We start from the raw sequence: 24,865 nt of genomic DNA on the forward strand, positions 1-24,865 counted from the left end.
AATCAGAGCGCGCCCCGGGGAAACCAACCGCCAGCGCGCGCGCAGGGGGTTTAAAAATGCCAGGGGCGGGGAGCGCGCAGGCGCAGTGCGGCGATGCGGCGGCGTTGCCATGGCAGCGGGGGCGCCGCCGCTGCCGCCGGGCCGGGCCGGGCCAGGCCATGCCATGCCATGCCGGAAAGGGCCGTGGCGGGGCGAACAATGAACCGACACGCCCGGTCCCGTTGAAGCGCCGCGCCGGCCTCGGCCTTCCCCAGTCAGGGTCCGGGACTGTGATCCCCGCAGCCCCGCGCCCACGTGCCCGCCCCGCCCCCCCGGGACCCGGAAGCACTTTCCCTCCGCGGGGACAGAGCGGCGGCAGCGGTGCCACAGTCACAGCCCCGGCCTCGGCCCCGACGCTCCCCTCCAGCCCTTCGGCCGCCCCACGGCCGCCGCCCCGCCGCCGCTGTCCTGCTGCTGCAACGCCGCCGTCTCCTTCTCCTCATGAAGCCCGTCGTCGTCTTCGTCCTCGGCGGGCCCGGGGCGGGCAAGGGGACGCAGTGCGCCCGTATCGTGGAGGTGAGGTGGAGGGGCTGCGCGGCCTGGCGACCCGCGGCGCCCCGGCCGGGGGGGCCCTGGGAGTTGTAGGATCCCCCTGTGGGGTCCGTGACCCTCTTTGGGGAGGTCGCCTGGGGGTCGTGTCCCGCTCTGCTGCGTGGCGGGATCCCCATCTGCCTTTCGGTCTAGTCTCTTGCCGAGCCTCCATGCATTCCTCGCTCCTTCGAGGCGATAAATAAAAATAACTGACCCACATCTCCCCTTTAGTGGGTGAAGTGGTGGGGCAGCCCCTCTGTTCCCGTTCCAGCCCCTGTCAGGCCGCTTAGCCTTTTCCCTCAGCCCCGCGGGATCACGCTCTGCTGGTGGGTCCACCCTGGGGACACCACTGGGGTTTTTGCATCCACTCTGGGGACACCCGCTGGCGCTCTGGAGGCTGCTCCGGTTTCGGCCGGCAGCAGCGATTGCCCGCTGTGCCTTGGCGGAGGCAGAAGCTCCCGGCTGCCCGGGCGGTGCTGCCTTGTCAGGCCGGTCCCGAGTGGGTGGCTCCGTACACGTCTGCACGGCCGCGTAGGTGGCTGCGGTGGCCAGCCGGATGCTCGGGCAGCCGGAGCTGCGGCCTGGCACAGGAGGGGAGGTGTCTCACAGCCACTGGGGATACGTGTCTCGAATGGATCAAGGTCCGTGTCTCCTGAGGCCTGTCCCATAAATGTTACAGCTGGTACAGCAGACATTGCAGGGTGTTGGCTTTTTTACCCAGCGCCATCTCAGTAAGTTGTGGAAGTAATATGTTAAAAATAGAATTTTTTTTTTTTCTGTGACACAATATGTTAGAGGTTAAAGGATATCCTGATCCCATAGATCATTCATCTTGTTCCTTCTTTTTAAAGAGCCTAATACTGACAGTATCATTTGACTAAACTTTCAAATTATCAAATTTTCAGTTTTCCAAATACATTTTTTCCAGCCTTTGGAGACAACAAATATGTAAGAAAGAACGGTGGATCATACATGGTGTAGTACTGTCCTTTTAAACACCAAAAACCGCAGGGATAATTACAGTGTATCCAGGTGGATAATTACAGAAGTAGTTAGGGATGAATTCTTCCAAACATGTGTGTGTGTTGGATTTGAAACAGCTCTTTTATCTTTCCCCCCCTTTTTTTTTACTGAGCAGTTGTATGTATTTTTCTAATTAAAAGCCATATAGGATCAAAACTTATGCATACCCTCACTGAAAGATATGGCTAAGCACTGTGGTGATGCCCCTGTTCTTGAATCTCTTGGTGGGCAAGAACCCCAAAACTCCTGGAACAGACTTGTTTTGTGTGTCCTCTGTTCTGGTGGTGCCCTGGGAGTGCTGTTGCAGTTTATCCACGCTGCTGCTACATCCCAGACCTCGGTGTTGTATAACTAAGTTAAGTGAATTTGGTCCAGACTAAAAAATGCCGTTATGACTTTAGTTCTGAAGGATTTAAACCTCAAATTACAGACTTACATTCAAACCAGCATATTCATTAAATTAAATTGTGGGATGGAAGGTTCACAGTGCTCATAAAGCCTTTTTGGTAAGGTCAAATTCAGCCCCTGGCACGCAGCAAACAAATGAGCTTAAACTATAGGGGAACCTTGTAGGCTGTCATTAATGGCTTTCAGCAAACCATTAGTGTAGCCTCAGGGCTGAAGTACCTTGTGTGGCTGCTGGCCTGTGTTTAGGAGGGTAAATGCCTATGGCTGGATAGGCTGGTATAATTGGATAAAGACCACTTTTTTAAGGAGGACTTCAAATGAGCCATTGCTACTCAAATCGTATTTCCAGCTAGAAAGGCAAAAAGAAAAACCTTGCTTGTGCAGTATTTATTTTCTTCTCTAAGCCTGGAAAGGGAAATCCAAATTGGAATAAATGCAAATTTGCTTTAATTCTGCTAATCCTGTTCACTACATGGAAAGAAGTTTATTGAAGTCAGTGAGCTGACAGTAGAAAGCACTCAGACCTGTTGAATGCAAAGGACAACCTTCCTGCTGACTCAGACACCTCCCACTGGCTAAATTGGGGGGGTCTGAGGTAGTTTAAAGAGCAGTTGGACTGATGCAAGTATGCTGGAAAACTTTAGAAAAAGGGCACATGAACAGGGAAGTGTGGGTGAAACTCAGCAGAGGTACTGGAGAGCAGCAGCTTGTCTAAGCACAAATCCTCACCGTGGCCCCTGGCAGCCCCCAGAGAGCCCTGCTGCAGGCGAGCGAGCAGCCTGTGTGCAGTCAATGCTGCCTTTAGGTTGAAAGTGTATTTTTATTTGTGTTTTAAACCCTGTTGGCAGTTTGCCACAGAGAAAAGGGGGCTGTAGCTGAGTAATAATGAACCTCATTCATCCTTGTTGTAAATGGACGGAATAATATTAGTTTACATTTGGAATGAATCTGACCCAGTATCTTGCTGTAGAGCTGAAGGTTGTACTGAACAAAAAGTCAGTATGAGCTATAAATATGTCTTGGTTGCTATTCATACTGGGGATTTGGGACAGAGCACATCACATGTGGAAGAAGTCTCATTTGGCTGAGGTGAGCTCTTGTATGAATTTAGCATCAAAGCATTTTTATTAAAAACCAAGGGTGTCTATGTTTTGTAGAGTAAAGGGGATATTATGTACTAAGTACCTGGGAACAATTTATCCAAGAAGTTTTGTAATTTTTTTGCAGACTGTGCTTTACATTCCCAAAAAAGGGAAATGGGTATCGCATGTTGTAGGTGAAATATGTATTTGTTAAATACTAGTGTAAATCATAACTGCTCAATATGTGTGTGCTGGAGTCCCTGAATGTGGAGAAGGCATGTATTCATGCCAAATTTGGACACAAGTGGAGAAATTATTTGAGGGAAGAAGATCTAATAACAAGTGGAAACGGGTGTTGACACAATGTAAGAAAGGGAACAGTGGGTAAGTGATTAGGATTCTTTATCTCCACAGATAAGGTTGGATGAGACAGCTGAACCAGGCTGGTTTTCTCCCATACAGGGGAAACTTGACTCCTGGATGTTCCACAGACACAGAATTGTCAGGGAAATGCAAATACAGCAGAATTGCTGCTGTTCTGGAGCAGGTCCTCCTATTCAGAGAGGGATGAAGCAGAATTCCCTCTTAAGTTCTTATCCTCTCCCTTCCAGCTCTGCAGATTAACTCCTGAAACCTTCCACAGCTTTGTTAGGTGGAGCTTGCCGTCATCGGGGACAGTTGCGTGGCTGTCATGTGAGGCAGAATATTTGAGCTATAATTGAATGATGTCATTTGAATGCAGGTTCTTGCAATAACCTTCATGCTTTCCACAGTGTATCTTCTGTGACTGTGAGATAATGAAATGTGCTTTATTGCTGACTTCTGAACTTTACGTATAAAATCATTGTGGTAAAGTCAAGGGAAAAAAATGCATTCAGCAAATCTGCACAAAATATGCTTTCTTGTGCTTAAATTCTAAATCTTTATAACCTCTGCTTGAGATGCAAAGCTCTTTGTTTGATGGGAAGAATAGTAACTCAATCATTTGTCTTTATTCCAAGCAAGATTTGAGTTGTAATTTTTTGTCTGTTTGTTTTGGCAAGGTGATCTGTAGAGATTGGGGCTATGCAAGGCATTGCTCTCTGTGTACCTAAAATATAATTCACCTCCACCACAGCCCTATCCTGTATGTTTGTGGTTAAATCTAAAATTAATTCCACAAAGTGGGATGCTGAGCCTTCTTGTTTTTATAAGAGCATAAGTTAATATCCAAATGGAAAAAGCTCTTAAGTTGCTTTGGGATACATGATAAGGAGATTTTCTAGGGTGAAGGAAACAATGCAAAGAAGTATTCATTGTATCAGAAATGGCCCTCTGAAAGTAGCAGAGGATTTAGGTTTTGCTGTCATGTGTTAATTGTCTTCTAGAAGTCTGCTGAGATACAGCGTTAACTTCCTTGAAATAAAAACAGGGTTTAAATTGTTTGCTTTAAACTCAGCTTCTGAAATCTCTTTAATGAGTATCATGTATTAGTATTCTACTTAACCTTTAGTTCTTATAGTTGATTTTTAGAATATAAATTTATATTTCTGAACTTCGGAGCTTTTTTAAAAAAAACATGGTGAGTGTTTAAATCCACCCCCTGAAGATTTATCCCTGAACATTTCCATTTTGCAGAACACTAGGCATTAAATTTTGGACTTTCCTGAACATACTGGGTGCCCTGTATTGAGTCAGTGCTCCTGAAGCACCTGGGGTGCTCTGTTTGCCTCCCTCTCCCTTGGAGGCACTGTCAGTGGAATCTCCATTGTGTGTTTTGGTTTGTTAATGTGGGGTTTTGTTTGTTTTTGTTTTCCAGAGACAAGAACATAGTTCAAACTAAGAAAATTTCTTCATTTTTTAAAATTGGAGTAAGCAGACAGGAGGTCTATTACTGCATTATAGTCTGTACCCCAGAGATTTAATTCCATGTGCTAGTAGGACAGACAAAAGCTTTCTAGGTTAAAAAAACCCTGAAGGCTGCACAAGAAGAACTGCTTTGCACAGTTCTGTTTTTATTTTAACTAGTTTTTGAATGGTGTATGTAGCAAATTTTGGTTATTTATTAAGATTGCTCAAGATATGACAGGTCAGAACTAGGGCAATAAAAGTTTGTATTTTATTTGTTTAAATCTTAAGCCCTGTGACTTTCATTTTCAAACTAACAATGATAAGCCAAGATAGGAGTCAAGGTCAAAGCAGTAATTTGTGTTTCTCTTGCTTCTTGGCTTCTGCTCTCTTAAGGAAGTCTCAAGCTGTGTGTTTAGTGGGGAGATTTGTTGCAGGACCACCAGGGCTGAATCAGAAATAAATCCCGTGCCCCTCAGAAGGGGCTGTGGAAAGAGTCACAGCATCAGCTGCTGCACACCTCTGATCCTTCCTGACACCTCTGATCCTTCCTGACTGCCCAAGATTGCTGGGTTCCAGCGTGATGTGACTCATGGATTTCCATTTCTATGCATCTGTTTATTGTATTTTCTGAAAACAAAGCGTGTTCTGTCTGCAGAGTGAAAGTTGCAAATCCCAGCTGACAGAAGGAAGCTGGAAGGGCATCCCGGGGAGGCTGCAGTCTCGGGTTGGAATTTTGGAGATGTGGAGCTCACAGCTCGTGTGTCCCAGTTTGTCCTGCTGTGACTGACCAGGCAGATCAAGTGGTATTCTGATCTGCTCTGTCCACTGCTGCTGTGACGGGATTGATGGAAACTTGAGGTCGCCTTTTCATTTCACTGGGATTTTTTAAAAAATATTTTTATGTTTTATTTTTTTAAAGCAAAAGAGAAAGATGATCTTGAATGGTGTTGAAGATATCACTTTTTCATTCACAGTTGATTTTTGTAAGTTATATTTGGAGACCCATACTTCAAAAAAAAAAAGGTTTTAAAAATAGTGAGAACTTGTGTAATAAATAGATGTGACGCTCACTCTACTCTTGCCAGTTTTAATCAAGATGTTTGGGGCACATAATTTTCTTTTATTTTAGGTGAGAGAAACCCTCAGCAAGTGTCCTGAATTGGAGCAAATCATCACAGCACCAAGGGCTTGCACTACTTGTGTAGTAATGAGAACTTGTGTAATAGTAACTTACCGATTTAATCTTTTTTTCTTCTTCTAGATCACACCAGTCTGACAGCATAGCAGAAAACATTATCTCTGAAATACATTTTAGATTAGTTAATTCTGTATTTTCTTTTTTCTTCTCTGTAATACCAAAATCTCCCCAGATTTTAGGTGCTTGGCATCCAAGTATTTGGAAATTATTTTTTGACCTATTTTTTTTTTTTTTCAAGTCATCCTTTCAGTCTGACATTATATGCCTAGTAAGAGCTGGGGAAACTGCTTTTTCATTATTTGGCAACCACAGTCCTGCTCCCTTTTTGATTGCAGAGGAGGATGCAGGAGTGGCAATGAGTCACATTGTGGGGATTGCATCAAGATGTGCTTGGCACTGCTGGGAAGTCCTGCTGCCACAAGGCAGACCTTGTGCACACCTGAGAGCGTTTTGACCCGTGTTTTGTGTGGTTATGTCACAGTCTCTTCTGCCAGCCCTTGGCGCTGCGATGATTTGCTGCAGTTCAGGACGCTTGCTGAGGATTTCTGACTTAAAATGAAAGAAAGCTTCATGCCCTGGACGTCTTGATTAAAACTGGCAAGGGTAGCACGAGCTCCACATCTCTGAAGCCTTCTGTGTGTGGAGCAGCAGCCAAGCCGTTCTCCCCCCTTGTTTGCATTGTTTAAACCCATGTGTTTTCTTTGGCTCTTGGCTCAGAACAGTTCACAAATAGATGTTTTGCCCCTGAAGGAGAGGTTTGTTTTTCTTATTGCCTGGTTAAGCCATTCTGAGGGTTAGTCTTGAATATAATTTATTATTATCTCATACAAGTCTATTTGTACAAAAGCACTTTAAAACACTTCTGTCTTTTGCTTTCCAGTTCAGCCGTTAAAAAATACTTTAGTTTGCTCTTGCAAAAGACAGAGAATTCCAAAAATTTTCTGACTCAATTTCGTTTTCATGCATGAAAAGGGAAATGCCAAGGAAAATTAAATGGTTTGGTAATCCTCTAAAACCTAAGGGATTATATTTTCCTCCTGTTTTCTTCTTTGTAGAAACCTGATGTTAAAAAAAATCACCATTCTATAACTTTAGCAAGAAGAGCTACATGTTAATTTAGCATTCAGCAGAGTAATGTCTCTTGCTTATAAGGAACAATTTATTCTGGTTTATGGCTTCTGTAGGTTATAAATATTTAGATTTGCAATTAGTTAGGCATATCCAAATGCAATGTACATTAAAGCAGGAGTACAGTGAGCTTACAGAGGATGTCTGTGAAGCTTTTCCTTCACACTTATTTACAGCAAAATCTTGCTTCTGTTTCTTGCCAACTGTGTACAGTTTTGGAGATATAAGTAATTATATCCCTTCTTAAATTATGACTATGGCAGAACTAACTTTCCATGCTTTTGTGGGTGAAATTGGAAAGCAACTGAAATGTTTTAAAGTCACTTAGTGGGTTGTGTAATATTTCTGTTGTACTTAGTTCAGTAGCCAATTTTTAAATCCAAAGTTCACAGCCTCACCAAGTGTGTAGTCACATTATTATGCCTCTCAGACACCTTGTTTGAAATTTGCTTTGGATGTTGCTGCAGCCAAACTGATAACCCTGAAGTTTTTTGCTGCTGTTTTTGTTTTGTGTAAAAACTTTCAGATGAGAATGTATGTGCATGCTGTGTTTTGGATGTATAACTAGCTTAGGTAATACCAAGCAGATGTCTTTATTGCCTGTTTTGATGGACTTCTATTTGGTCGAGGAGCATAGTGCACTTTGTTAGTTTTCTTGCAGTGTTAAATGAGCTGAGAAAATGATTATTTGTAACAATGCATTTCTCTTTGGTAAGAATATGTTTGTGTGCTTGCACTAGGTATCTATTTACAATGATAAATGCCTGAGAGATTCATGTCTAATAAATACTTCCATCAGTATTTTTCATAAGCGACTATTTTAGCTGTAGTTGAGGTGACAGAGCAATGGTGTGTGCTGTTTTCCTGCACACTGCTCTCAGATTGATAGATATGAATCTGATCTCTCTGTTTACTCTGTGTGGTGTGACAGAGGGTGGAACCAGTGTAGCTATTTACCTTCATCTACCAAGTCATCCTTAGGAGAAGTCACTGCTTTTCCCCAGGGGCTGCTCTCCATGGTCATCCCAGGGAAGGAGGTTGCAGGGGCAAGAGGACTGTTTGTGCAGCTGCTGTGTTATAGGTGATTTCACCAAGGTAGGGGAGGAAGCTGGTGCCAGAACCACAACATGAACATAGGGATTTCTGACTTAGCCTGTGCTTGGGGCATTCTTCCAGCTCCAAAGGATCTGCAATCAGTATCTGCAAAACACTATGTGTTTTCTTTAAATAGGTAATTAAACAAAATTCTTGTCTTATCTTGTTTCCAAACATAACAAAATTGCTTTTGAAAACGGTACAGAAATACCTGACCAAAGCCCTGTTGAGCATTTTACCCAAGGATGTCCAGTTCTGGGCCCCTCACCTCAAAAAGACATTGAGGTGCTGGAGTGTGTCCAGAGAAGGGTAACGGAGCTGGTGAAGGGTCTGGAGAGTGAGTCCTATGAGCAGCAGCTGAGGGAGCTGGGGGGTTTTAGCCTGAAGAAAAGGAGGCTTAGGGGAAACCTTGTCATTCACAACTCCCTGAAAGGAATTTGTACTAAGATAAGAGTCAGCCTCTTCTCCCAGGCAACCAGCAATAGGACAAGAGGAAATGGTCTCAAGGTGCAGCAGGGGAGGTTCAGGCTGGACATCTGGAAGAATTTCCTCACTGATATGGTTGTCAGACACTGGAACAGGCTGCCCAGGGAGGTGGTGGAGTCACCATTTGTGGGAGGGTTCAAGAAACGACTGCACGTGGAACTTAAAGCTTTGGTTTAGTTGTCACTATGGTGTTTGGTCAAAGGCTGGACTTGATGATTTTGGAGGTCTTTTCCATCCTTAATGACTCTGGTTCTTACTGTGTGTGTTGTGTGCAGAGTGTGCTCTATTGTCAGATTGCACACTGAAGATGGAGCAGATCCATCACTAGCAAGATACTGTTCCCTGGGTTTTCCTGTTGCAATGCACGGATAAACGGGGCTGACACTGCTGGCTGATGTTAGGTTTGCACAAATGCTCTGACTGAAGGGAGCCTGTGCTTGTTTTTTCTGTTGCAGAAGTACGGCTACACACACCTTTCTGCCGGTGACCTTCTCCGGGACGAGCGGAAACGGCCGGGCTCCCAGTATGGAGAACTCATTGAGAACTACATTAAGGAGGGGGAGATCGTGCCGGTTGAAATAACAATCAGCTTGCTGAAGAGGGTAAGGGAAGGGCTGTTTCCTTGCTGGGTCACTCCTGCAGAGTAAGCAACAAAGCAGTGGCTGTCTTCTGACAGAGCTGCTTTTCCTCCAGTGTGAGCGCTATGAATGGGCAGACACGGAGCTGCTTCTCTCAGCAATCACTTGTGTTTCTTTCTGACTGCTGGAGAGCTGATGGCCTCTCATACCTGGGGATCTGTGAAAATGGGTTATTTTTATTTTCTTTTATTTTTTAGTAGCTCTAGGAAAAGCAGTGAAACTGTATTTCTTATTTCCCTGCACTAGCTTTTGGACCTCTTGGTCCATTCAGTCATATTTGATTTGGACGTTAGAGGCCTTAAAGGCACTAAGATTTGTAAGTTTTGTCAAAATACATAGTCAGGTGAAGGAGATGAGCCCCTACTGATGTTCTTGTGAAAGGAATAGCTTCAGCCTCTATTGGATGTCCATGAAAACAATGAGAGTATCTCTTTTAAGTCAAAAAAAGGCTGCTGTTCATGGCACTAAATTTATCTGAAGCTTTTCCCTTCAAATTAACTTTAGATCAGGGATGTTCTGATGTCTTATTGTGTGAAGACACTTCCCTGTATCTTGTAGAAAATAAGCTTTAAAGCTAGGATTTATTATGAGATTTGTTTGTTATGAGATTTTTAAGCTTTGTGCAATAATTAATTCAATTTGAACAATAGCTGTGTTGGAGCATCAGTGAATTAACCAGCATGCATTGAAAGTGAAACAAAAGCACATTTTGTAAATCTGCAATAATCCTAAAATAAATGCCTCTCAACTTACCGTGTCAACATCTTGGGGGTAAATTAATAAGTAGATAAATATGTGCAGGAGATTGTGAATTGAATTATCTTTTATCAGGCTATGGATCAAACAATGGCTGCCAATTCCCAGAAGAACAAGTTTTTGATTGATGGATTTCCCAGGAATGAAGATAATCTTCAAGGCTGGAATAAGACTATGGATGGAAAAGCGGATGTTTCCTTTGTTCTCTTTTTTGATTGTGACAATGAGGTAATGAAGTGTGTAATTCTGTAACTTCCTTTCTTGCAATATTGTGGGAATCATTCAAGAAGAACAATTAAACTCTGACAGGGAAAATGGACTAACGTAAGAGTAGAAGGAAAACTTGGCCTGGGTCTTTCACGGATTTTTTGGCAACTTGTTTTAGCACATGAAAAGCTGCCTGTTTATTGGAATAGACAGCTAATGACACTTGGTGTAATCATATGTGAATAAATTATATTGAGGAAGTACTACAGGCAATTTCATTCTTAAAGAAAATTTATCAAAACTTTAAATACATTTTACAAAATTATTTGGTTACTTTTCAGAAAATATTACTCTGTTTACTCTTAATAATTTGTTGTTTAGTCCAAAATGAACTTGGTACAATGCCTGCTTTAATTCTGAAGTGCAGCAGCAATCTTTATTTTCATAGTTGAGCTGTGCTATAGGATAGTCAGTAATCAACATTTTATTCAGCAAGTCATTAAATTACAAGGGCATTTTGACAGTGATGCATTGCATTCATTTAACAAGTGCCATGATGTGCTGTCTTTTTAATTTGTCAGTGCCCTTGAAAATAAAAACTGTTATGAGTATCCCAGCACCTTAGGCTGACTTTTTTCCTGTTACCCCTTTCCCCAGTTTCCTGAGATTTTAGGTTGTTTTTTTTTTTACTTATTTGCAATCATTTTGTAATCTTAAAGAGCACACAAGGGGTTATTATTTTTCTGTTAAAACCTTAAATATGACTAAATTAATTTTGCACTTGGTGGGGCTTAATTTATGTGATTCTGATTTTTTTACTAGATCTAAAAATACACAATGCCTAAACGATCTTTACCATGATTGTACTGTGTAGGAAAAATATTTTTTTAACTCTTTTCCTCTTGCATGAGTAGGATAAAAGTATTCACGGAGTGTACATGTGTCAACTTTGCCTATTTAGCTAAAGGTTTAAAAAAGTTACTTCATTGGGACGCTTCTAGCTATGGTTAGTACTTAATTTTTTACTTAGATTTTGAAGTCTTCATTATAGCAATGTCAGGTAAGAACATTTTAACTGACAGTAACTTAGTATTGTCAGTTTGCCGTACAAAATTCTTGAGATAACATAAAGTGACTTTCCTTTAGTGCAGACATATATTAATAGTCCCATTTGACATGCTGCTTTTCAGAAAGCCTGAACACATCCTTGAAAATCAGGTAATTTTCTTTTTTTATGTCTCAGGTTGGGGATCCAGTCAAATCACAGAGCTTGATGCTGCTTTTACTTCCTCTGACCCCAGTCCTGTTCTCAAAAACTGAATTGTAAACCATCATCCTTCTCTAGAAGACACTAACTTCCTATGTGACTTCTGGTTACAACCACCAAATCTGGACTGTGCTTTGTGTGCCAGGCCAGTTTAGACTTACAGGATTTTTGTTTGTTCCTGCTCTCAGGGTGGCAGCTGGTGTTCCTGGCTGCAGTCATCCTTCTGATGTTTTTTTGTAGATATGTATTGGCCGCTGTCTTGAGAGAGGCAAGAGCAGTGGTAGGAGTGATGATAACCGGGAGAGCCTGGAGAAGAGGTACTGTCTTCAAAACTTTTCAGTTCCTTTCTCTTTATATTTTTCTATGTAATGTGTTCTTTTTCTCCTTGTGCTTTCTCTTAGAATTCATACGTATCTGCAGTCTACTAAGCCTATCATAGATTTGTATGAGAGAATGGGAAAAGTCAGAAAAGTGGATGCCTCTAAATCTGTTGATGAAGTAAGTAGATATGCCAAAAAACCATGGGGATGGCAGGGTGCATATTTTTGGCATTCTTATGAGATGTGTGTGTGTGATTAGCCTGTTAATTAAGCACTGATGTTATTACTCAGGGATGTTGTGGAACTCTTGATTTGACTCTTGAAGGACCCAATAAGATGTGAATAACTTGAGGAAATTGATCTGTTTTGCTTGAGTGTGAGCTGGACTAAACACGTTTCCAGTGTTTCTGTGTTTAACAGGGTTTTGCCTTCTTAATTTTCATGAGCTTTTGCTCTTCTCATGTAGTGTTGCTCTTCTGTCTGCTTCCCAAAATTGATGTCATTTTCACTGTTAAAGAATTACTGTGAATGTTCTAAAAGAACCCTATATTTTTTGAAAGTAGTGTCAAATACTGTTTATGTGGTTTAACTTGGAGTAACTGTTTGATGAACGCTTCATAAAATTCTTCTTTATTTTTTTAGGTTTTTGAAAAAGTTGTACAAATTTTCGACAAAGAAGGCTAATTCCCAGCTTGAAACTCCATTTAAACTTGTGCTTGAATCTTGCTTGAATAGCTGCTACTGCAGTCCACTCTTTGTAATTATTTTAAAAGATTTTTTTTTCACATATCTAATGATGATTGGTAAAACAGTTGATTAGAAATGGATCTGTTTTTTAAATAGGAAATCATTTCTTGTGGCTATAGTATACAAGTTTCAGGGTTCTCCATTACTGCAAGTTCAGTTACTCACATGGCAGAATCACAGTTAATACATCTTTCTAAAGAAACTGTTTATTCTGTCACAGTTCTGTGCCTATCATGGGCAGTCCTTCTTCTTCCTATTGCTGTACTCCTACTTCCTTTTTAAAGATCAACTGAACAGCATTAATCAATGAAGGACCCATATGCCTTGGGTTTTCTTGGATGCTTGGACCAAATTTAGCAGGGTTTTTTTTTTTTTTTTTTTTTTTTTTTTTTTCCAAAGTATAATTTTGCCCAAAATTCCCTTATATATCCCCAGACCTGAATTCTCTAAGTCAAGCTACAGTCAGTGTGAGAATCTGTTTTAGCAGTTGTCAAAAAACTATCAAATATGCTTTTCAGGAACAGACATACAAAGTACTTTATGGAAAGTGGTGCTTCCTTATGACTCTGGATGTAAACTGTCTTGCAAGTTCTTGGATGACATGGCCCTGGATTTTTCCTTGTTTTCATTTGCAAAAGATTAAGAAAGTCAGTTTAGTATTTCAATACTCATTTATCTTAAATGATAGCTGTGTTCTTAACTACAGCATAGTCTTCACAAGATGGCAAAGTTCTTAAAAAATGTACAGTAAGCAAAATCTTCTGACAGTTCTGTCTTTTGTAACAAGTGGAAGGGTTTTTCTTTATTATTATTGAAATACTGTGTTACCAAATGCTTTAAGGTTTGTTACCTGGGGAAATATTTTTATGGTTAAACTAGTGAATATGTTTCCCTAAAAATGTGTAATTTTAATAGCTGTTTGTTTGAGAAATTTGTAAGTTATTGCACTTTTGTTACAATGTGGTCAGCTGAGGGGAAGATAATTGCAGAAAATAGTTTCATTCCCTGAAACAGAGTCCTGCTTCCCCATGTTCTCTTGAATAAGCCAAATGCAGTCAGCAGGAGGAGCTGGTGTGAGCAGGAAACTGGTTGAAACAACCTGGTTGAAATGTTTGCACAGATGTGGTGCAATTTTGTCTTTTGTTTAAGCTTTTCTGTCCCCTATATAGTATGCATAGGTTTGGGGGGGCCCAACCATGCATTCCTTTTGTGCCCTGAGCTTCCACTGATGGCATGAAGATGAGAGTTTTAACTGATTTTAGTGCTACGGTGGTTGTTCCTACATTAACTGACACTCTAATTGGTTTGTGACATGCTAATTACACAGAATTGCAATTTGGAAATCTTGACGCTCAGCTTTTCTTTAGTCATGAATTTCTCTATTTAGGAGAAGGTTTAAATTAAGCTTAGTTTTTAATTAGAATCAGATGTGTTGGTCCTCATCTTGCAGTCAGATTTGTATTTTCAGGAATTCTCATCTCGCTGAGGTTGTTGAGGCTCCTGGACTGGGGAAGAGATGGGTGCAGAACCAAGGGTAAACTGCAGTAGCTTTTCCAGTCTGGCAGGAGTTCAGGCAATGGAGTGGCCACAAATAGCTGTTAACTACTGCAGAATATATGGACCATGACTGCTTTTGTGAGTGTGGGAGGCCAATGCTCTCACTTTATGAATTTCTCGTTTAAAAAAATAAAATAAGAAAAGCTGGCATTTAACTCTTGTTAACTCTGTATAAGTATACTGACATGGATAGGATCCAGCAAAACTGCATATTTTAATATGAAGGTTAGAATCAGGGTTTTTAAAAAAATACTTCAAACTGGGTTCTTTAATCCAATTAGAGAGATTTCATTAACTCTTGCTTCTAAGTTACTGTTTTTTACAAGTTCTGCTCAGAATTTTCTCTCATCATATACTTTTCTGTGTATTTAAGTGCTGAAACAAACAAAAAAAAAAACAACCTCTGAAACAAGTTTTAGAAAAACACCCAACAATGTTTTGGCGGTATTGAATTTGGAGTGGATTGTAATGTGTCTGTGCAAGGACTAGATTTGTTGTCATTTTATTTATTGAAGATGCCATTAAATGTGTTACCACGTCTTTCAAGATGGACTTATGATTGAAATAAAAATTAAAGGCAATATGCGAATGTGTTGTGTCCATTTAGCAGCAAAACTGTATAAAGAATTTGAGGAGATCCAATAAACTTTGTTCTGTGGCTTATGCTTGCCTTACAGTTATCGGTCACAAGGCATATTTTTCATATATATCCATCTGTATAAAGTAAATATTTATTAGAGTTAAATACTTCACGTGGCCACATGCACAGGTATGTGTATAAAAGTTCAGTTTTCACCGTCAGAACTGAAGTCCTGAAGATCCTTTTGGGCACAGGAGAAGATCAGGCCATTGCCTGAGGCATTGATACCTTTTCTTGATTATACAGCTTTATCAAATGACTGTATTCATATAGTGGTGCAGTGATAATTCATTTGGCATGTGTGGGAAAGAAAAGTGACTTGGAGTGGTGTAGGAAACAGAAACCTATTGTGCACCTGCTGTTGGAGACATTTTTGGCCTGGATTTCTCATGATTCCTTGCTCAATCAGCAGCTGATCCCCTGACCGCCATTCTGCTGGCTCTGCAGCACGTGTGTACGTGCTCTACTCCAGGCTGTTCTTAAAGGAGATTTGCACAGCATAATATTCTCTAGAAAAGAAACTGAGAGGCTGCCAGGCTCCTTTTTAAATAGCCTATTTTATGTAAGGGTCTCTTACAAAAGAGATTGTTTTGTCGTGTGTGTAGCTTCCCATTAAACAACTTGTTGAACTTAAAATCATAGAATCATTTGGGTTGGAAGAGACCTTTGAGGTAGATCATCCCTTCCAACTTGAAACTTTACACTGGAAAGATTTGCAGAGCTGGTCTGAAAGGGATGGGGAAAAGCAGGGGATTTTTCTGTAGTGCCTTTCTGCTGGTAAAACTGCAGAGGCTAAACTTTTGCTGAAACCTCGCCCTGAAGTTGTAGCATCTCCTCAAGGATGGACTGAAAGGGGCAAAGCCCATTGGATTTGCACCTTTTGGACAGAGATTTTAAGTCTCTCACTTTGGGAATAGGAACATGCACTTGAGGATTGCCTCAGTGTAAGATATCCCCCACCAGGAACAATTTGTCCTTAATAAGAAGAGCTGGCTCATGAGGGAGTTCTGAGGTCTTGTGGAAAATTCTGTGTCTTACATCTGTGTGTTGCTGCCCAGGCTGAACCGGGGAGAAGGGGAGAGTTAAATGGAAAAACCACTCAGCTCAGACCAGAGCTGCCAGCTGTCGTTACCGGTTGGCAGTTTCTGGCTGCCAGCATTTAGAAAAGTTGCAGCTTAGAGGATTACTTTCCTCCTCTGGTGTGAGGTTCAGGACCAGTTCGAGTATTCCTGTTGTGGCACAGATGTCTCTGAAGGCTACGATCTGTGACAGCTCTGCTGGCCTTTGCTTGGGGGGCAGCAGTTGGCTCCTTGGCACAAGCAGGTTATTTCTTCAAGCTGTGGTGCAGCAGGACTTGGAGACCCAGGGCTGTGCTCTTGCCACAGTCCAAACATCCCAGGGTTAATGGCTGCGAATGAAAACTGCGAGACAAAGTGAAGAGGATTTGCCTGATCAGGTAAAAAAAGGAGACAAAACATTAGATAATATAAAAATATTAATACATATATATGTATACATACTGTATATATACTATTCATATAGCAGCAGTGTGCACACTCCTGTGATCTGCAGAGCTTTATAAGCCTTCCAGGGGAGATAGAGGAGCATGGAAGAATTTAATCTTGCATCTCTCTGCTATTTTTCATGGATTGCTTAATTTAAGATGGTGGGTTTCAGCCTGTGTATTTGTAGAGTATTTCTCTTGGTAACAATAGGTGTCTTTACTGAGTCTTCTAATCTCCTCAGCTGAGGTATGCTCTATCCTCTTTGCTTTCTGCCTTTTCATGCCTTTTCCTTACCTTTCTGAACTGCAGATGCTCTTTGGGATAGGGAAGGGGGTGCTTTTGCCAATCTCTATGTGCTTGCTAAATAAAGAAAACCTTTAAACCTTCCTCTGGAGCAACCCGAACCTGTTTCTGACATAAACTTGGTGCATAAGCTGTTACAAAACCAATATAAAGCACCTTTTTTTTCCCAGCTACAGGAAATCTCTGTGTAGTACCTCTGCTTTTTTCTCCTGTGTGAGTCAGATCAGCTGTGTCTGCCTTGCTTCAGCACAGTGCTTAGCAGCAGTTGCATGAGAAAACCTGCTCAGTCACTAGATGTTAAACCAGCAGTGGCGAGTTGTGCATCAAGAGAGGCAAGTGAGATGGTTGAAGAGGGGAGAGAAGATGCTTAGAGAAGCTCAGTCAATTCTGCCTCACTCACTCCAAAGACTTCAGCTTTGGATAAATACCTATTCTACAGGGCAGCAGTGCTTGTGGGGTCCTGCTATTTCATGGTTGTGCTGTATAGAAATTAATGTAAAAGCACTCCGTGCCTACAGATTCCTCATCTCCCCTTGTTGAATCTGCCACCTTTAATGCCAGGGGTTGTGGGGACAGGATTTTCTCTTCAGGATAACACTGTAGAAACTGAACTGGGCAGGATGAAAGCAACATGAGCCTTGCATGTGAAGTGGAAGACGCACAGTGTATTTCACTGTGGGCAGCAGTGCCAGGCAGTTTTGGCATCCTGGCTTATAACTGCGTTCAGACAGCAAAGCAGAAATTTTCTCTTCCCCCTCAAATGTTTGGCAAAAAACTTGCCTTTGTCTAAAATGCTTCTTAAGCACTGTGTGAACCCTTCAGTCCTAAACCAAATACCAATTTGAGTTGTGCTTTTTCTATCCAATTTACAAATAGGAGGGTTTGGTTTAGTTTCTTGTAATAACTGCTGCAGCGAGACAACTCTTGGAAAATACAAGGCACCATCCCAAAAGATATTATCTGCTTTACTCTGGGGGGCTTTTAGCACAATGCTGTTTCTGTGTGGTAAGAAATGGCACAGATTGCTGTGTGACTACCAAAATGCGATGGGCTGGGTATGGTACGTGAAAATGGTATCTTGGACAACTTCTGTTCTCAGCATGCACTTTTATTTAGTGCCAAGAGGAACAAAAAGAGATTTGGACATAGAATTAGACCAAGTCTCAGGATTAAAGCTTAATCTATGGTGGAGGTCTTCAGGGCTATCAGGATCTATGAGGGTATATGGAGGATGGAATATCTCCTGACTGAGCAGAGGGCAACTCTTCAGGTTTCTGTTCAGGGCATTACTACTGTTGTCTTCTTAAACCAGAACCAGCTGAAGTTCCCAACTACGGTCACCAAGTATGCTGAGGTTTGTAGTATGTTTAACTCAAATACCTCTGTTCTGTCTCAATACCCCCTCCAGCTTCATTTGGATGTGATGGAAATCATCAGGGAGAGGGAGGACTGGCACAGTTAAGGCTGCTGCTCCACCTCATGTTCCACACACAAATTTTTGAGAGTGAGATACTTTCTGGGAACTGTAGTGGCTTCCTTACTTCCATTTTCCCTTCCAGGCCATGCATGCTGGATGCATAGGAGTTCCCAAGGTATAGCATTATCTCCATACCCCAAGAGGGGAGGTGGTAGCTGGGCCATGGAAGATACCCTTTGGGCAGAGAAGACAACAATAGCATGAAACATCCTGGGTGCATTTTTCAAATGAAAGTATAATCAGGAACTGCTTTTTTTTTTTTTTTTTTTTTTTTTTTTTTTTTTTTTTTTTTTTTTTTTTTTTTCTGGGTAATCAAAATGTCTGTGGAAAAGAAACAGGGATGATTTCGCCATGTTCTTTTCTAATTTAAATTTTTCTGTGGAAAAATCTGCATTTGACCACTTCCTTGTGACAGCAAGCACTGGGGTTTAAGTGCTGTTCCTGAAGCAAGCATTGCTTTTGGCTTACTATGTGTGACTCCTTGTGAAGCTTCCCTGGGCTCTTGGATGCTGCTCTTGCTGGCAAGAGCAGATTGCTTCCAGCAATAAACATCCCACAAAATTATGTATGTTCTTTAAGAAAAGTACCAAGATTTTCTGCTAATTGCAAAAATACATAATGGATGCTTTCAGCATCTGTTATTTATTCTCTAACCAGCTTTCATCCAAAAGTAACCTTTAAACAAACATTAAGATTGAGAAGTGTAACTGTTTCAATGTGTCACACATTTCTACTCTCTCAGTTTTAATGATGTTTGAATCGTGTGCTTAGAGTTGACTTCTAGTAAGAGGCAGAAGTTGTTTATATCTCTAGCTCGGAGACGTTCACAACATGGAGAAGGTGGTGCTTGGTGCCAGAGATGATGGATGTCTCTGTGCTCTTTTTTGGGAGCCAAAGCCCAGCAGAGGATTTTTCTCACACGACAGTTGCTTCCATGCACCACAAGGAGGGGTGCAAGGCTCGCGGAGAGCAGGATGCAGCTTGGAAGTGCAGCAGATCTATTCCTCTCTGCTTAGATGTGTTCCCAATTTCTGGGCAGCCTGTATCACAGACCAGGAGATCAATGTACAAAGGGACTCTCCAATTTCACAGAAGTACATCATACACGTCTGGCAAAAGGAGAAATAGCCTTTGCAAAGAGCAGCTGCTCAAATTTGATCAAACTGGCTCCTAGCTCACCACAGTTAGCAGGACAAGGTCCCTTAAGAAGGGCAGGCTTACTGGGGTTGAGGAGAATTCACTGCATCTCTTCAATTTGCATCCAAAGTTAGCCCAGGTGTTTAAGTCAGGATGTTAATTCTGCTGTTTTTCCAAAGGACTGAAGGGAGAGGGGTTTTTACCCGGGAAATACATCAATACAATTTTTAGAGCACCTGCTGATACTGGTAGAGAAGTGCCAGAATTTATCATAGCTGTGGGCAGAGTCTGAGAACCAAATCTAGCTTGGATGTCCAGCTGTCCTTTAAGGATGTGATACCTGTCAGCTAAAGCCCATCTGCACTGCAGAGTAAACGAGTAGATAATTTTGAGATGACATGTGTTTTTTAAAAGTTAAAAACACCAGTTAATGAAAAGGATAAGGCACAAGTGACATTGATATTAATAATAATAATTAAAAGTCTTAGCTTTAATTTCGAAAATTAGGGAAAAATTAACTGACACTGATAGAGACTGCTCTGGAGAAGGGAGACTTTGGGTCTCTTTGGGAGAGCAGGTAGGTTTCTGCTGTCAGAGCAGGCACAGCAGCTAATAAAGGTTGGTGGAGGCATATGAAGACCCTTAATTAGCTGAGTTGCTGTTCTTCCATTATGAGCAATTCATTAACTGCTGCCTTATCTAGGCTGCTGTTCCCCGAATTGCACAGTCCCTTGACAATTTGAGCTCTGGGGGAAAGGGGGAGATGAGAGCCCCCACAAACAGCAGAGGAGATGCTGACAGCGAGGAAATGGGGAAGGTCTTTGGCAAACACACACATGTGAGAGTCCTTAGCACAAATGCTGATGTGCTGCTAATTGCTCTAATTGGTTCCAGCAGCGAACCCAGCCCAGACGGGTGAGGACAAGCATTTACCAACTGGGTTCCTACTGCTCCCCTGGAGTCAGTGTGGGATTGCTAACAGGATCTCACACACAGCGAAGGAAGGGCTGGTCCTGCAGCCCCAGCTTCGGGATCGGGGAAAGGAGCAGAGGTGAGAGCTCTCGGTTTGGTTGTTACTGAATCCCTTTGCTCGGGGGCAGAGTGGCTCTATCCTTTGGGCTGTGTGAGGGGAAGGTGCCGGGGTGGTTTTGACCAGTGCTAAGGACTTTTGGCTGAGGAGCTCCCTTTCATAGGGCGTTATTGGCGGCAGGGTGGTCGCTGGAGCCCAAAACCTTGGGATCCGTTAGGCTGAGGTCCTTATCAAGCTCAGGTCTTTCCCACGCTCCCGGTCCCTTTTCCCCATCAGTAAAGGCCCCAAAGCTCCCAAGTTGCTGAGGAGTTTGATAACTGAGGAGTTACTTAAGGGGAGGGACTTTGGTGCCCCAAAACCTTCGTGACTGGAAAGCCTGCCAGGCACTCAGGGAGCATGAAATCCGGTTAGAAATCATCTGAAGCTTGGTTTGGGTTGATTTTTGTCTTTTTTTTTTTTTTTCCTTCTTCTTCTTCTTTCTTTGTTTTCTTTTGGTTTGTTTCTTTCCAGTAACCACAAGGAGTAGGAAAGATGGTTTGCTTTTTTTTTTTTTTTTTCTCTTTTTAAGTGGACTCAGATTTCTGTATCATCTCTTCAAGCTTTATTTAAAGGGGGAAAAATCCTACCCAACTCCCTCTGACTCCAGTATTGAAAGCTTTAAGGAAGCATGGCTAGCTCTATTCAGTGGGAAAACTTCCCTTGCTGTCTCTGTACTGCAGGCTTTAAATTTAAATGGAGAAAAAGAGTAAAGGGTAACAAGTGAAAGAAATGCTGAAGGTTAAATGAGTTATCACACCCCTGTAGCAAATCAGTGAGCCTTGCTTGCTGGAGGAGCTGCCCTGCACAGGTTTAGCAGACCTGTGGCAAGATCTGCCTGCTCTGCCCTGCCCACAGATCAGCAGGATGTGTGATCCTGAGAGGCTGGTCTTTTCTTGGCTGGTTTTAAGTCAGAGCCAGCTCTAAGTAATGGGCTAAGTGAGCTGTGTGAGTAAACCCTGACCCCTCCTCTGCAGGTGACAGAGGTGAGACAGGAGGAAAACGACCCACCAGCCCTGTTCTCTGTTTCATGTACAGCTGATGCCGTTTTCCCTTTTCTGCTGCAAAAAGATGGTTTTAACACCCGAGAGGCATAAGACAAATGGGAACTGTTTGTCCCAGTGCTGAGATACTGCTGTGGACCTGCTGGCTGTGGCTGTGCCTGGCTGCAGTGACAGACCCTCTGCTCCCCAGCAAACTCCTGGCCTTAATCCTTCGTGCTTTTGTCTTGTGATGGAGTGAGCAGAGGAGGTGGGTTCTTCGTGTGCCTGAAATTGGCTGTCCATTAGAACGTGGCTGTGTCTAGTGGCTCAGTGGAAGGGAGGAATGCTGCTGCTGCTGGCAGTCAGCCTGGCCCTGCCTTGTGCAGGGTGGGGACAGGGCACCAGTGGAGTGCTGGGCTGTGTGTTGTAGGTGTGAAACCCTGTCTGGGGACTGGGTTCACCAGGTGGGCATCCATGGGGACACGGGACCTCTGCCTGGGCTCTGCTCTCCCCATCCCCACACACAGACACTGGTCCCCAAAACCTGCTTCTTTAGGGCATTTCCAGCTTCCCACAAGGTTCCTGGGGGTGAAGTCACCACCAGAAGAGTTCAAAAGCTTTTCTGGAGGTAAATAAAGCCCCGAGCTCTCCTCCTATTATTTTAAAGAAGCTGCCTCCCACATGTGACCTTGGGCGTGTGAAGCCTGCTGCACACAGTTTAGTCTGAAACCAAATCCCCTCTCCCTCTGCATTTCTCCCCAAAATGGGCAGGATGATGATAGCTCCCAATCTTTTAAGTCAGCCTGAATGCTGATTGTCTCTTTTTACTAAAAGGAAAGAGTGTGGGATGCTGCATGAGGCTGTGGCTCTGTTTTAAGTTGTGCTGTCACTTGCTTTGTGGTATTTGCCTGGTCTCCTCTGCCTTGTGACTCCAGTGAAGGAGCATTCCTGATGAAAGGTTTGTTTTAGTGAAAGTGGGGCCGGTGGGAAGGCTTGCAGACCTGTTGTGGAGGTCACTGTGGTGTCTCAGAGTGGGCAGCTGTTGGTTGGGAGGGGAGGAATGACAGACATCCAGGGTGGCTGCAGGCCCCCCATGCTCTGTGGGTGAGAGGAACCCTGGGGGTCACCCCTCTCCTCGTGGGTGAGAGAAGGCTCTGGGGTGGGTGAGGCAGGCAGAAGTTGGGGTACTACTGCTCCCTGATAGAAAACACAACCACAAAACTGCTTGAAACACCCATCATGAGTAACAAATGCACCCGCAGCTGCCAGGAAGCTTTAGGGGATGCATTGGGATGTTCTCTGCTGAGGCCTGGCTTGAGAGCATTGGGCTGATTCAATGGGGAGATGATATGTCCCAGGTGAAACATAATCTCTCTGACAGGGATGAAATAAATTCTCACAGCAGGTACCTTTCCCTGCTGAGTGTGGTCTTTTCCCTTTTTGGCCCCAGACCACAGCCTACTTGACAGGGCCATCTTTAACTGTGTCAGTCAAAGTGCAGTGGAGAAGAGAAGGCAAACAGGAAGAGAACAGTGGAAGGGCAAGTTTGAGTGACCTGATGATGGGGTGGGAACACAAATCACCGGAGCGTGGGTGAAATGAATGGCTCCAGCAGTGAAATTTTCAGTGAACACAAGGAGGGAAAAGCTGTCTGGCTCCAGGAAAATACCTGATGACTTGTGTAGAGGAAGAGCTCTGGCACTGACCAATGCATGAGGCTGATGAGAAGTGATCTGGGCAGGTCATTCAGAAAATCTGGTTTGCTGGCCTGGGAAGGACATAATCACCTAGGACTGATGTTATCTGGGAGGCTGTGTTAAAGAGGAGGCAGTGGAATGGGCAGCCTCAAAGTCAAGCCTTGAGATCCTAGGGATGCTGGTGGGAGAGGGGATTTGAGTCACCTGTGCTGGGGAGGGATGCAAGGCATTGGAGGAGCTGGCTGGGCTGAGTCTGCTTTAAGCTGGCTCAACTTCTTCTGTATCCTTTCTGGTTCTGGGTGCAGCAGTTTTCAGTTCTGTTTCTAAGCACGTTGTTTTAATGTGGTTGGTAACTTGATTCTCCCTCCCCCAAAATGAAATTTCATCAAAATTTGTAATTTAAAAGAAAACTTTTAGTTTTTATCTGCATGCATACGTTTGAAACTAGAGGTTAACATACCACAGATCTTGGCCAGGCTCTGGACATCATTGTGTCCCATCACAGGTCCCAAATCCTATAAGATCCCAAAATGTGGATCACAGCAGGAGCTAAGCATCTAGCTCCTGATTAGTGGAGCTGAAGTTACTTTCCCAAAGGTTCTGGGGCACAAAAGGTAAAAGCCTCCAAATATCCCAGCCAACATTAAAGCATCAAAGCATCTTGTCTCCTCCTTAGCCTGCATTAACAGGCAACACACTCTGGCTCCCATTAGCACAAAACCTTGTTCATATTGGCTGGTTTAATACAGAAATTGGTGTATTTCTAAGTTAATCACAAAAATGTCTCGGTTTATTATTATTTTCCTTGACATTCTTATTTTCAGATGGCATCGTCATGAATAGGAGGGGCCTGCTGAATAAACAGCTATTGCCTTTCTTTGTGAAGAGATTATGTTTTGTTGTGCTTGCAAAAATGACTTCTGCTGCCATGTGTTGCCCTTTAAAAGCTAAAGAATAATAAATGAGCAAGAAGAGCAAGCATCTCAGATACAGTGCTCATTTGGAAGGAAAAATCAGGTTTGGTATTGTGTGCGTAGTTCAATTTATTTTATGTTAATTTGATATTTTTCTTTTTTATTTTGGTGTAGCCTGATTAGTTCCACATGTTTTCCCCTAAGGATTGGACAGTAAAACTGCTTGTCTGAGTCATCAACAAGATAAATAATTGGCAAATTCAAGGTCTCATCTCCTAAATCATTCCACAGTTGCTTGTGGCCCTCGCAGGGCTCGGTTGCTTGTGCGCTCGAGTCAGAGGTTCAGTCCCCAGCCTGGGCTTTCACTGGTCCCAGGAGACCAACAAACCTCTGATTACGGAGCCTGGCTTGTCTTGGCACATCTGCTGGAAGAACGCGGGGAGCCGCTGGGATCCTGGGCTCAGGGTTGGTATTTACAGCCAGGGCAGGGGAGCCTTCCCAAAACGGGCACCCTGGAGTGCACACCTGGCATCCGTGCCACCCCCCTTGCACGGGACTGGGGCCTTGTCCTGTGTGGAGGTGCTGTGGTGTCTCCTTCTCACTGGGTTTGCTGACCCACAGCTCAGGAGGTGCTGACCTGCACCTGGGGATGCCATGCTGACCTCTGATTTAACAGGCTGGTCCTGAAATGGGCCATCTCAGCATCCTTATCTTTTCCAGCTGCAGGTATCAGTCCCAGGCCCAGCTGGCCTAAACATAACCCCACTCATGGGTCCTGTAGAGTAACCATGAGATAGAAAATGAGAACATGAATACAGGCCCTGGGGTCCA

The 24,865-nt window shown here is 43.1% G+C and overlaps 1 protein-coding gene across 6 annotated transcripts in view; it reads left to right on the top strand.

Annotated features, from left to right (window-relative positions):
- Window positions 1-298: 298 nt before the first annotated feature.
- The window catches only part of CMPK1 (cytidine/uridine monophosphate kinase 1), an 86,618-nt gene continuing 62,051 nt past the window's right edge, over window positions 299-24,865 (top strand). For 5 of the 6 annotated variants that reach the window (XM_053985109.1, XM_053985111.1, XM_053985108.1 and 2 more), the window contains exons 1-5: window positions 299-555; window positions 9,276-9,422; window positions 10,290-10,442; window positions 11,929-12,005; window positions 12,090-12,186. In XM_053985109.1, coding sequence (XP_053841084.1) covers window positions 481-555; window positions 9,276-9,422; window positions 10,290-10,442; window positions 11,929-12,005; window positions 12,090-12,186 — 549 coding nt within the window. In that variant the 5' untranslated portion in view covers window positions 299-480. Of the gene's footprint in view, window positions 556-9,275; window positions 9,423-10,289; window positions 10,443-11,928; window positions 12,006-12,089; window positions 12,187-12,650; window positions 14,976-24,865 lie in introns of those variants that run through there. The other variant, XM_053985113.1, reaches the window with a different exon arrangement.

The sequence above is a fragment of the Vidua macroura genome, chromosome 9 (assembly GCF_024509145.1).
Source record: "Vidua macroura isolate BioBank_ID:100142 chromosome 9, ASM2450914v1, whole genome shotgun sequence".
In the NCBI taxonomy this organism is placed as follows: Eukaryota; Metazoa; Chordata; class Aves; order Passeriformes; family Viduidae; genus Vidua; species Vidua macroura.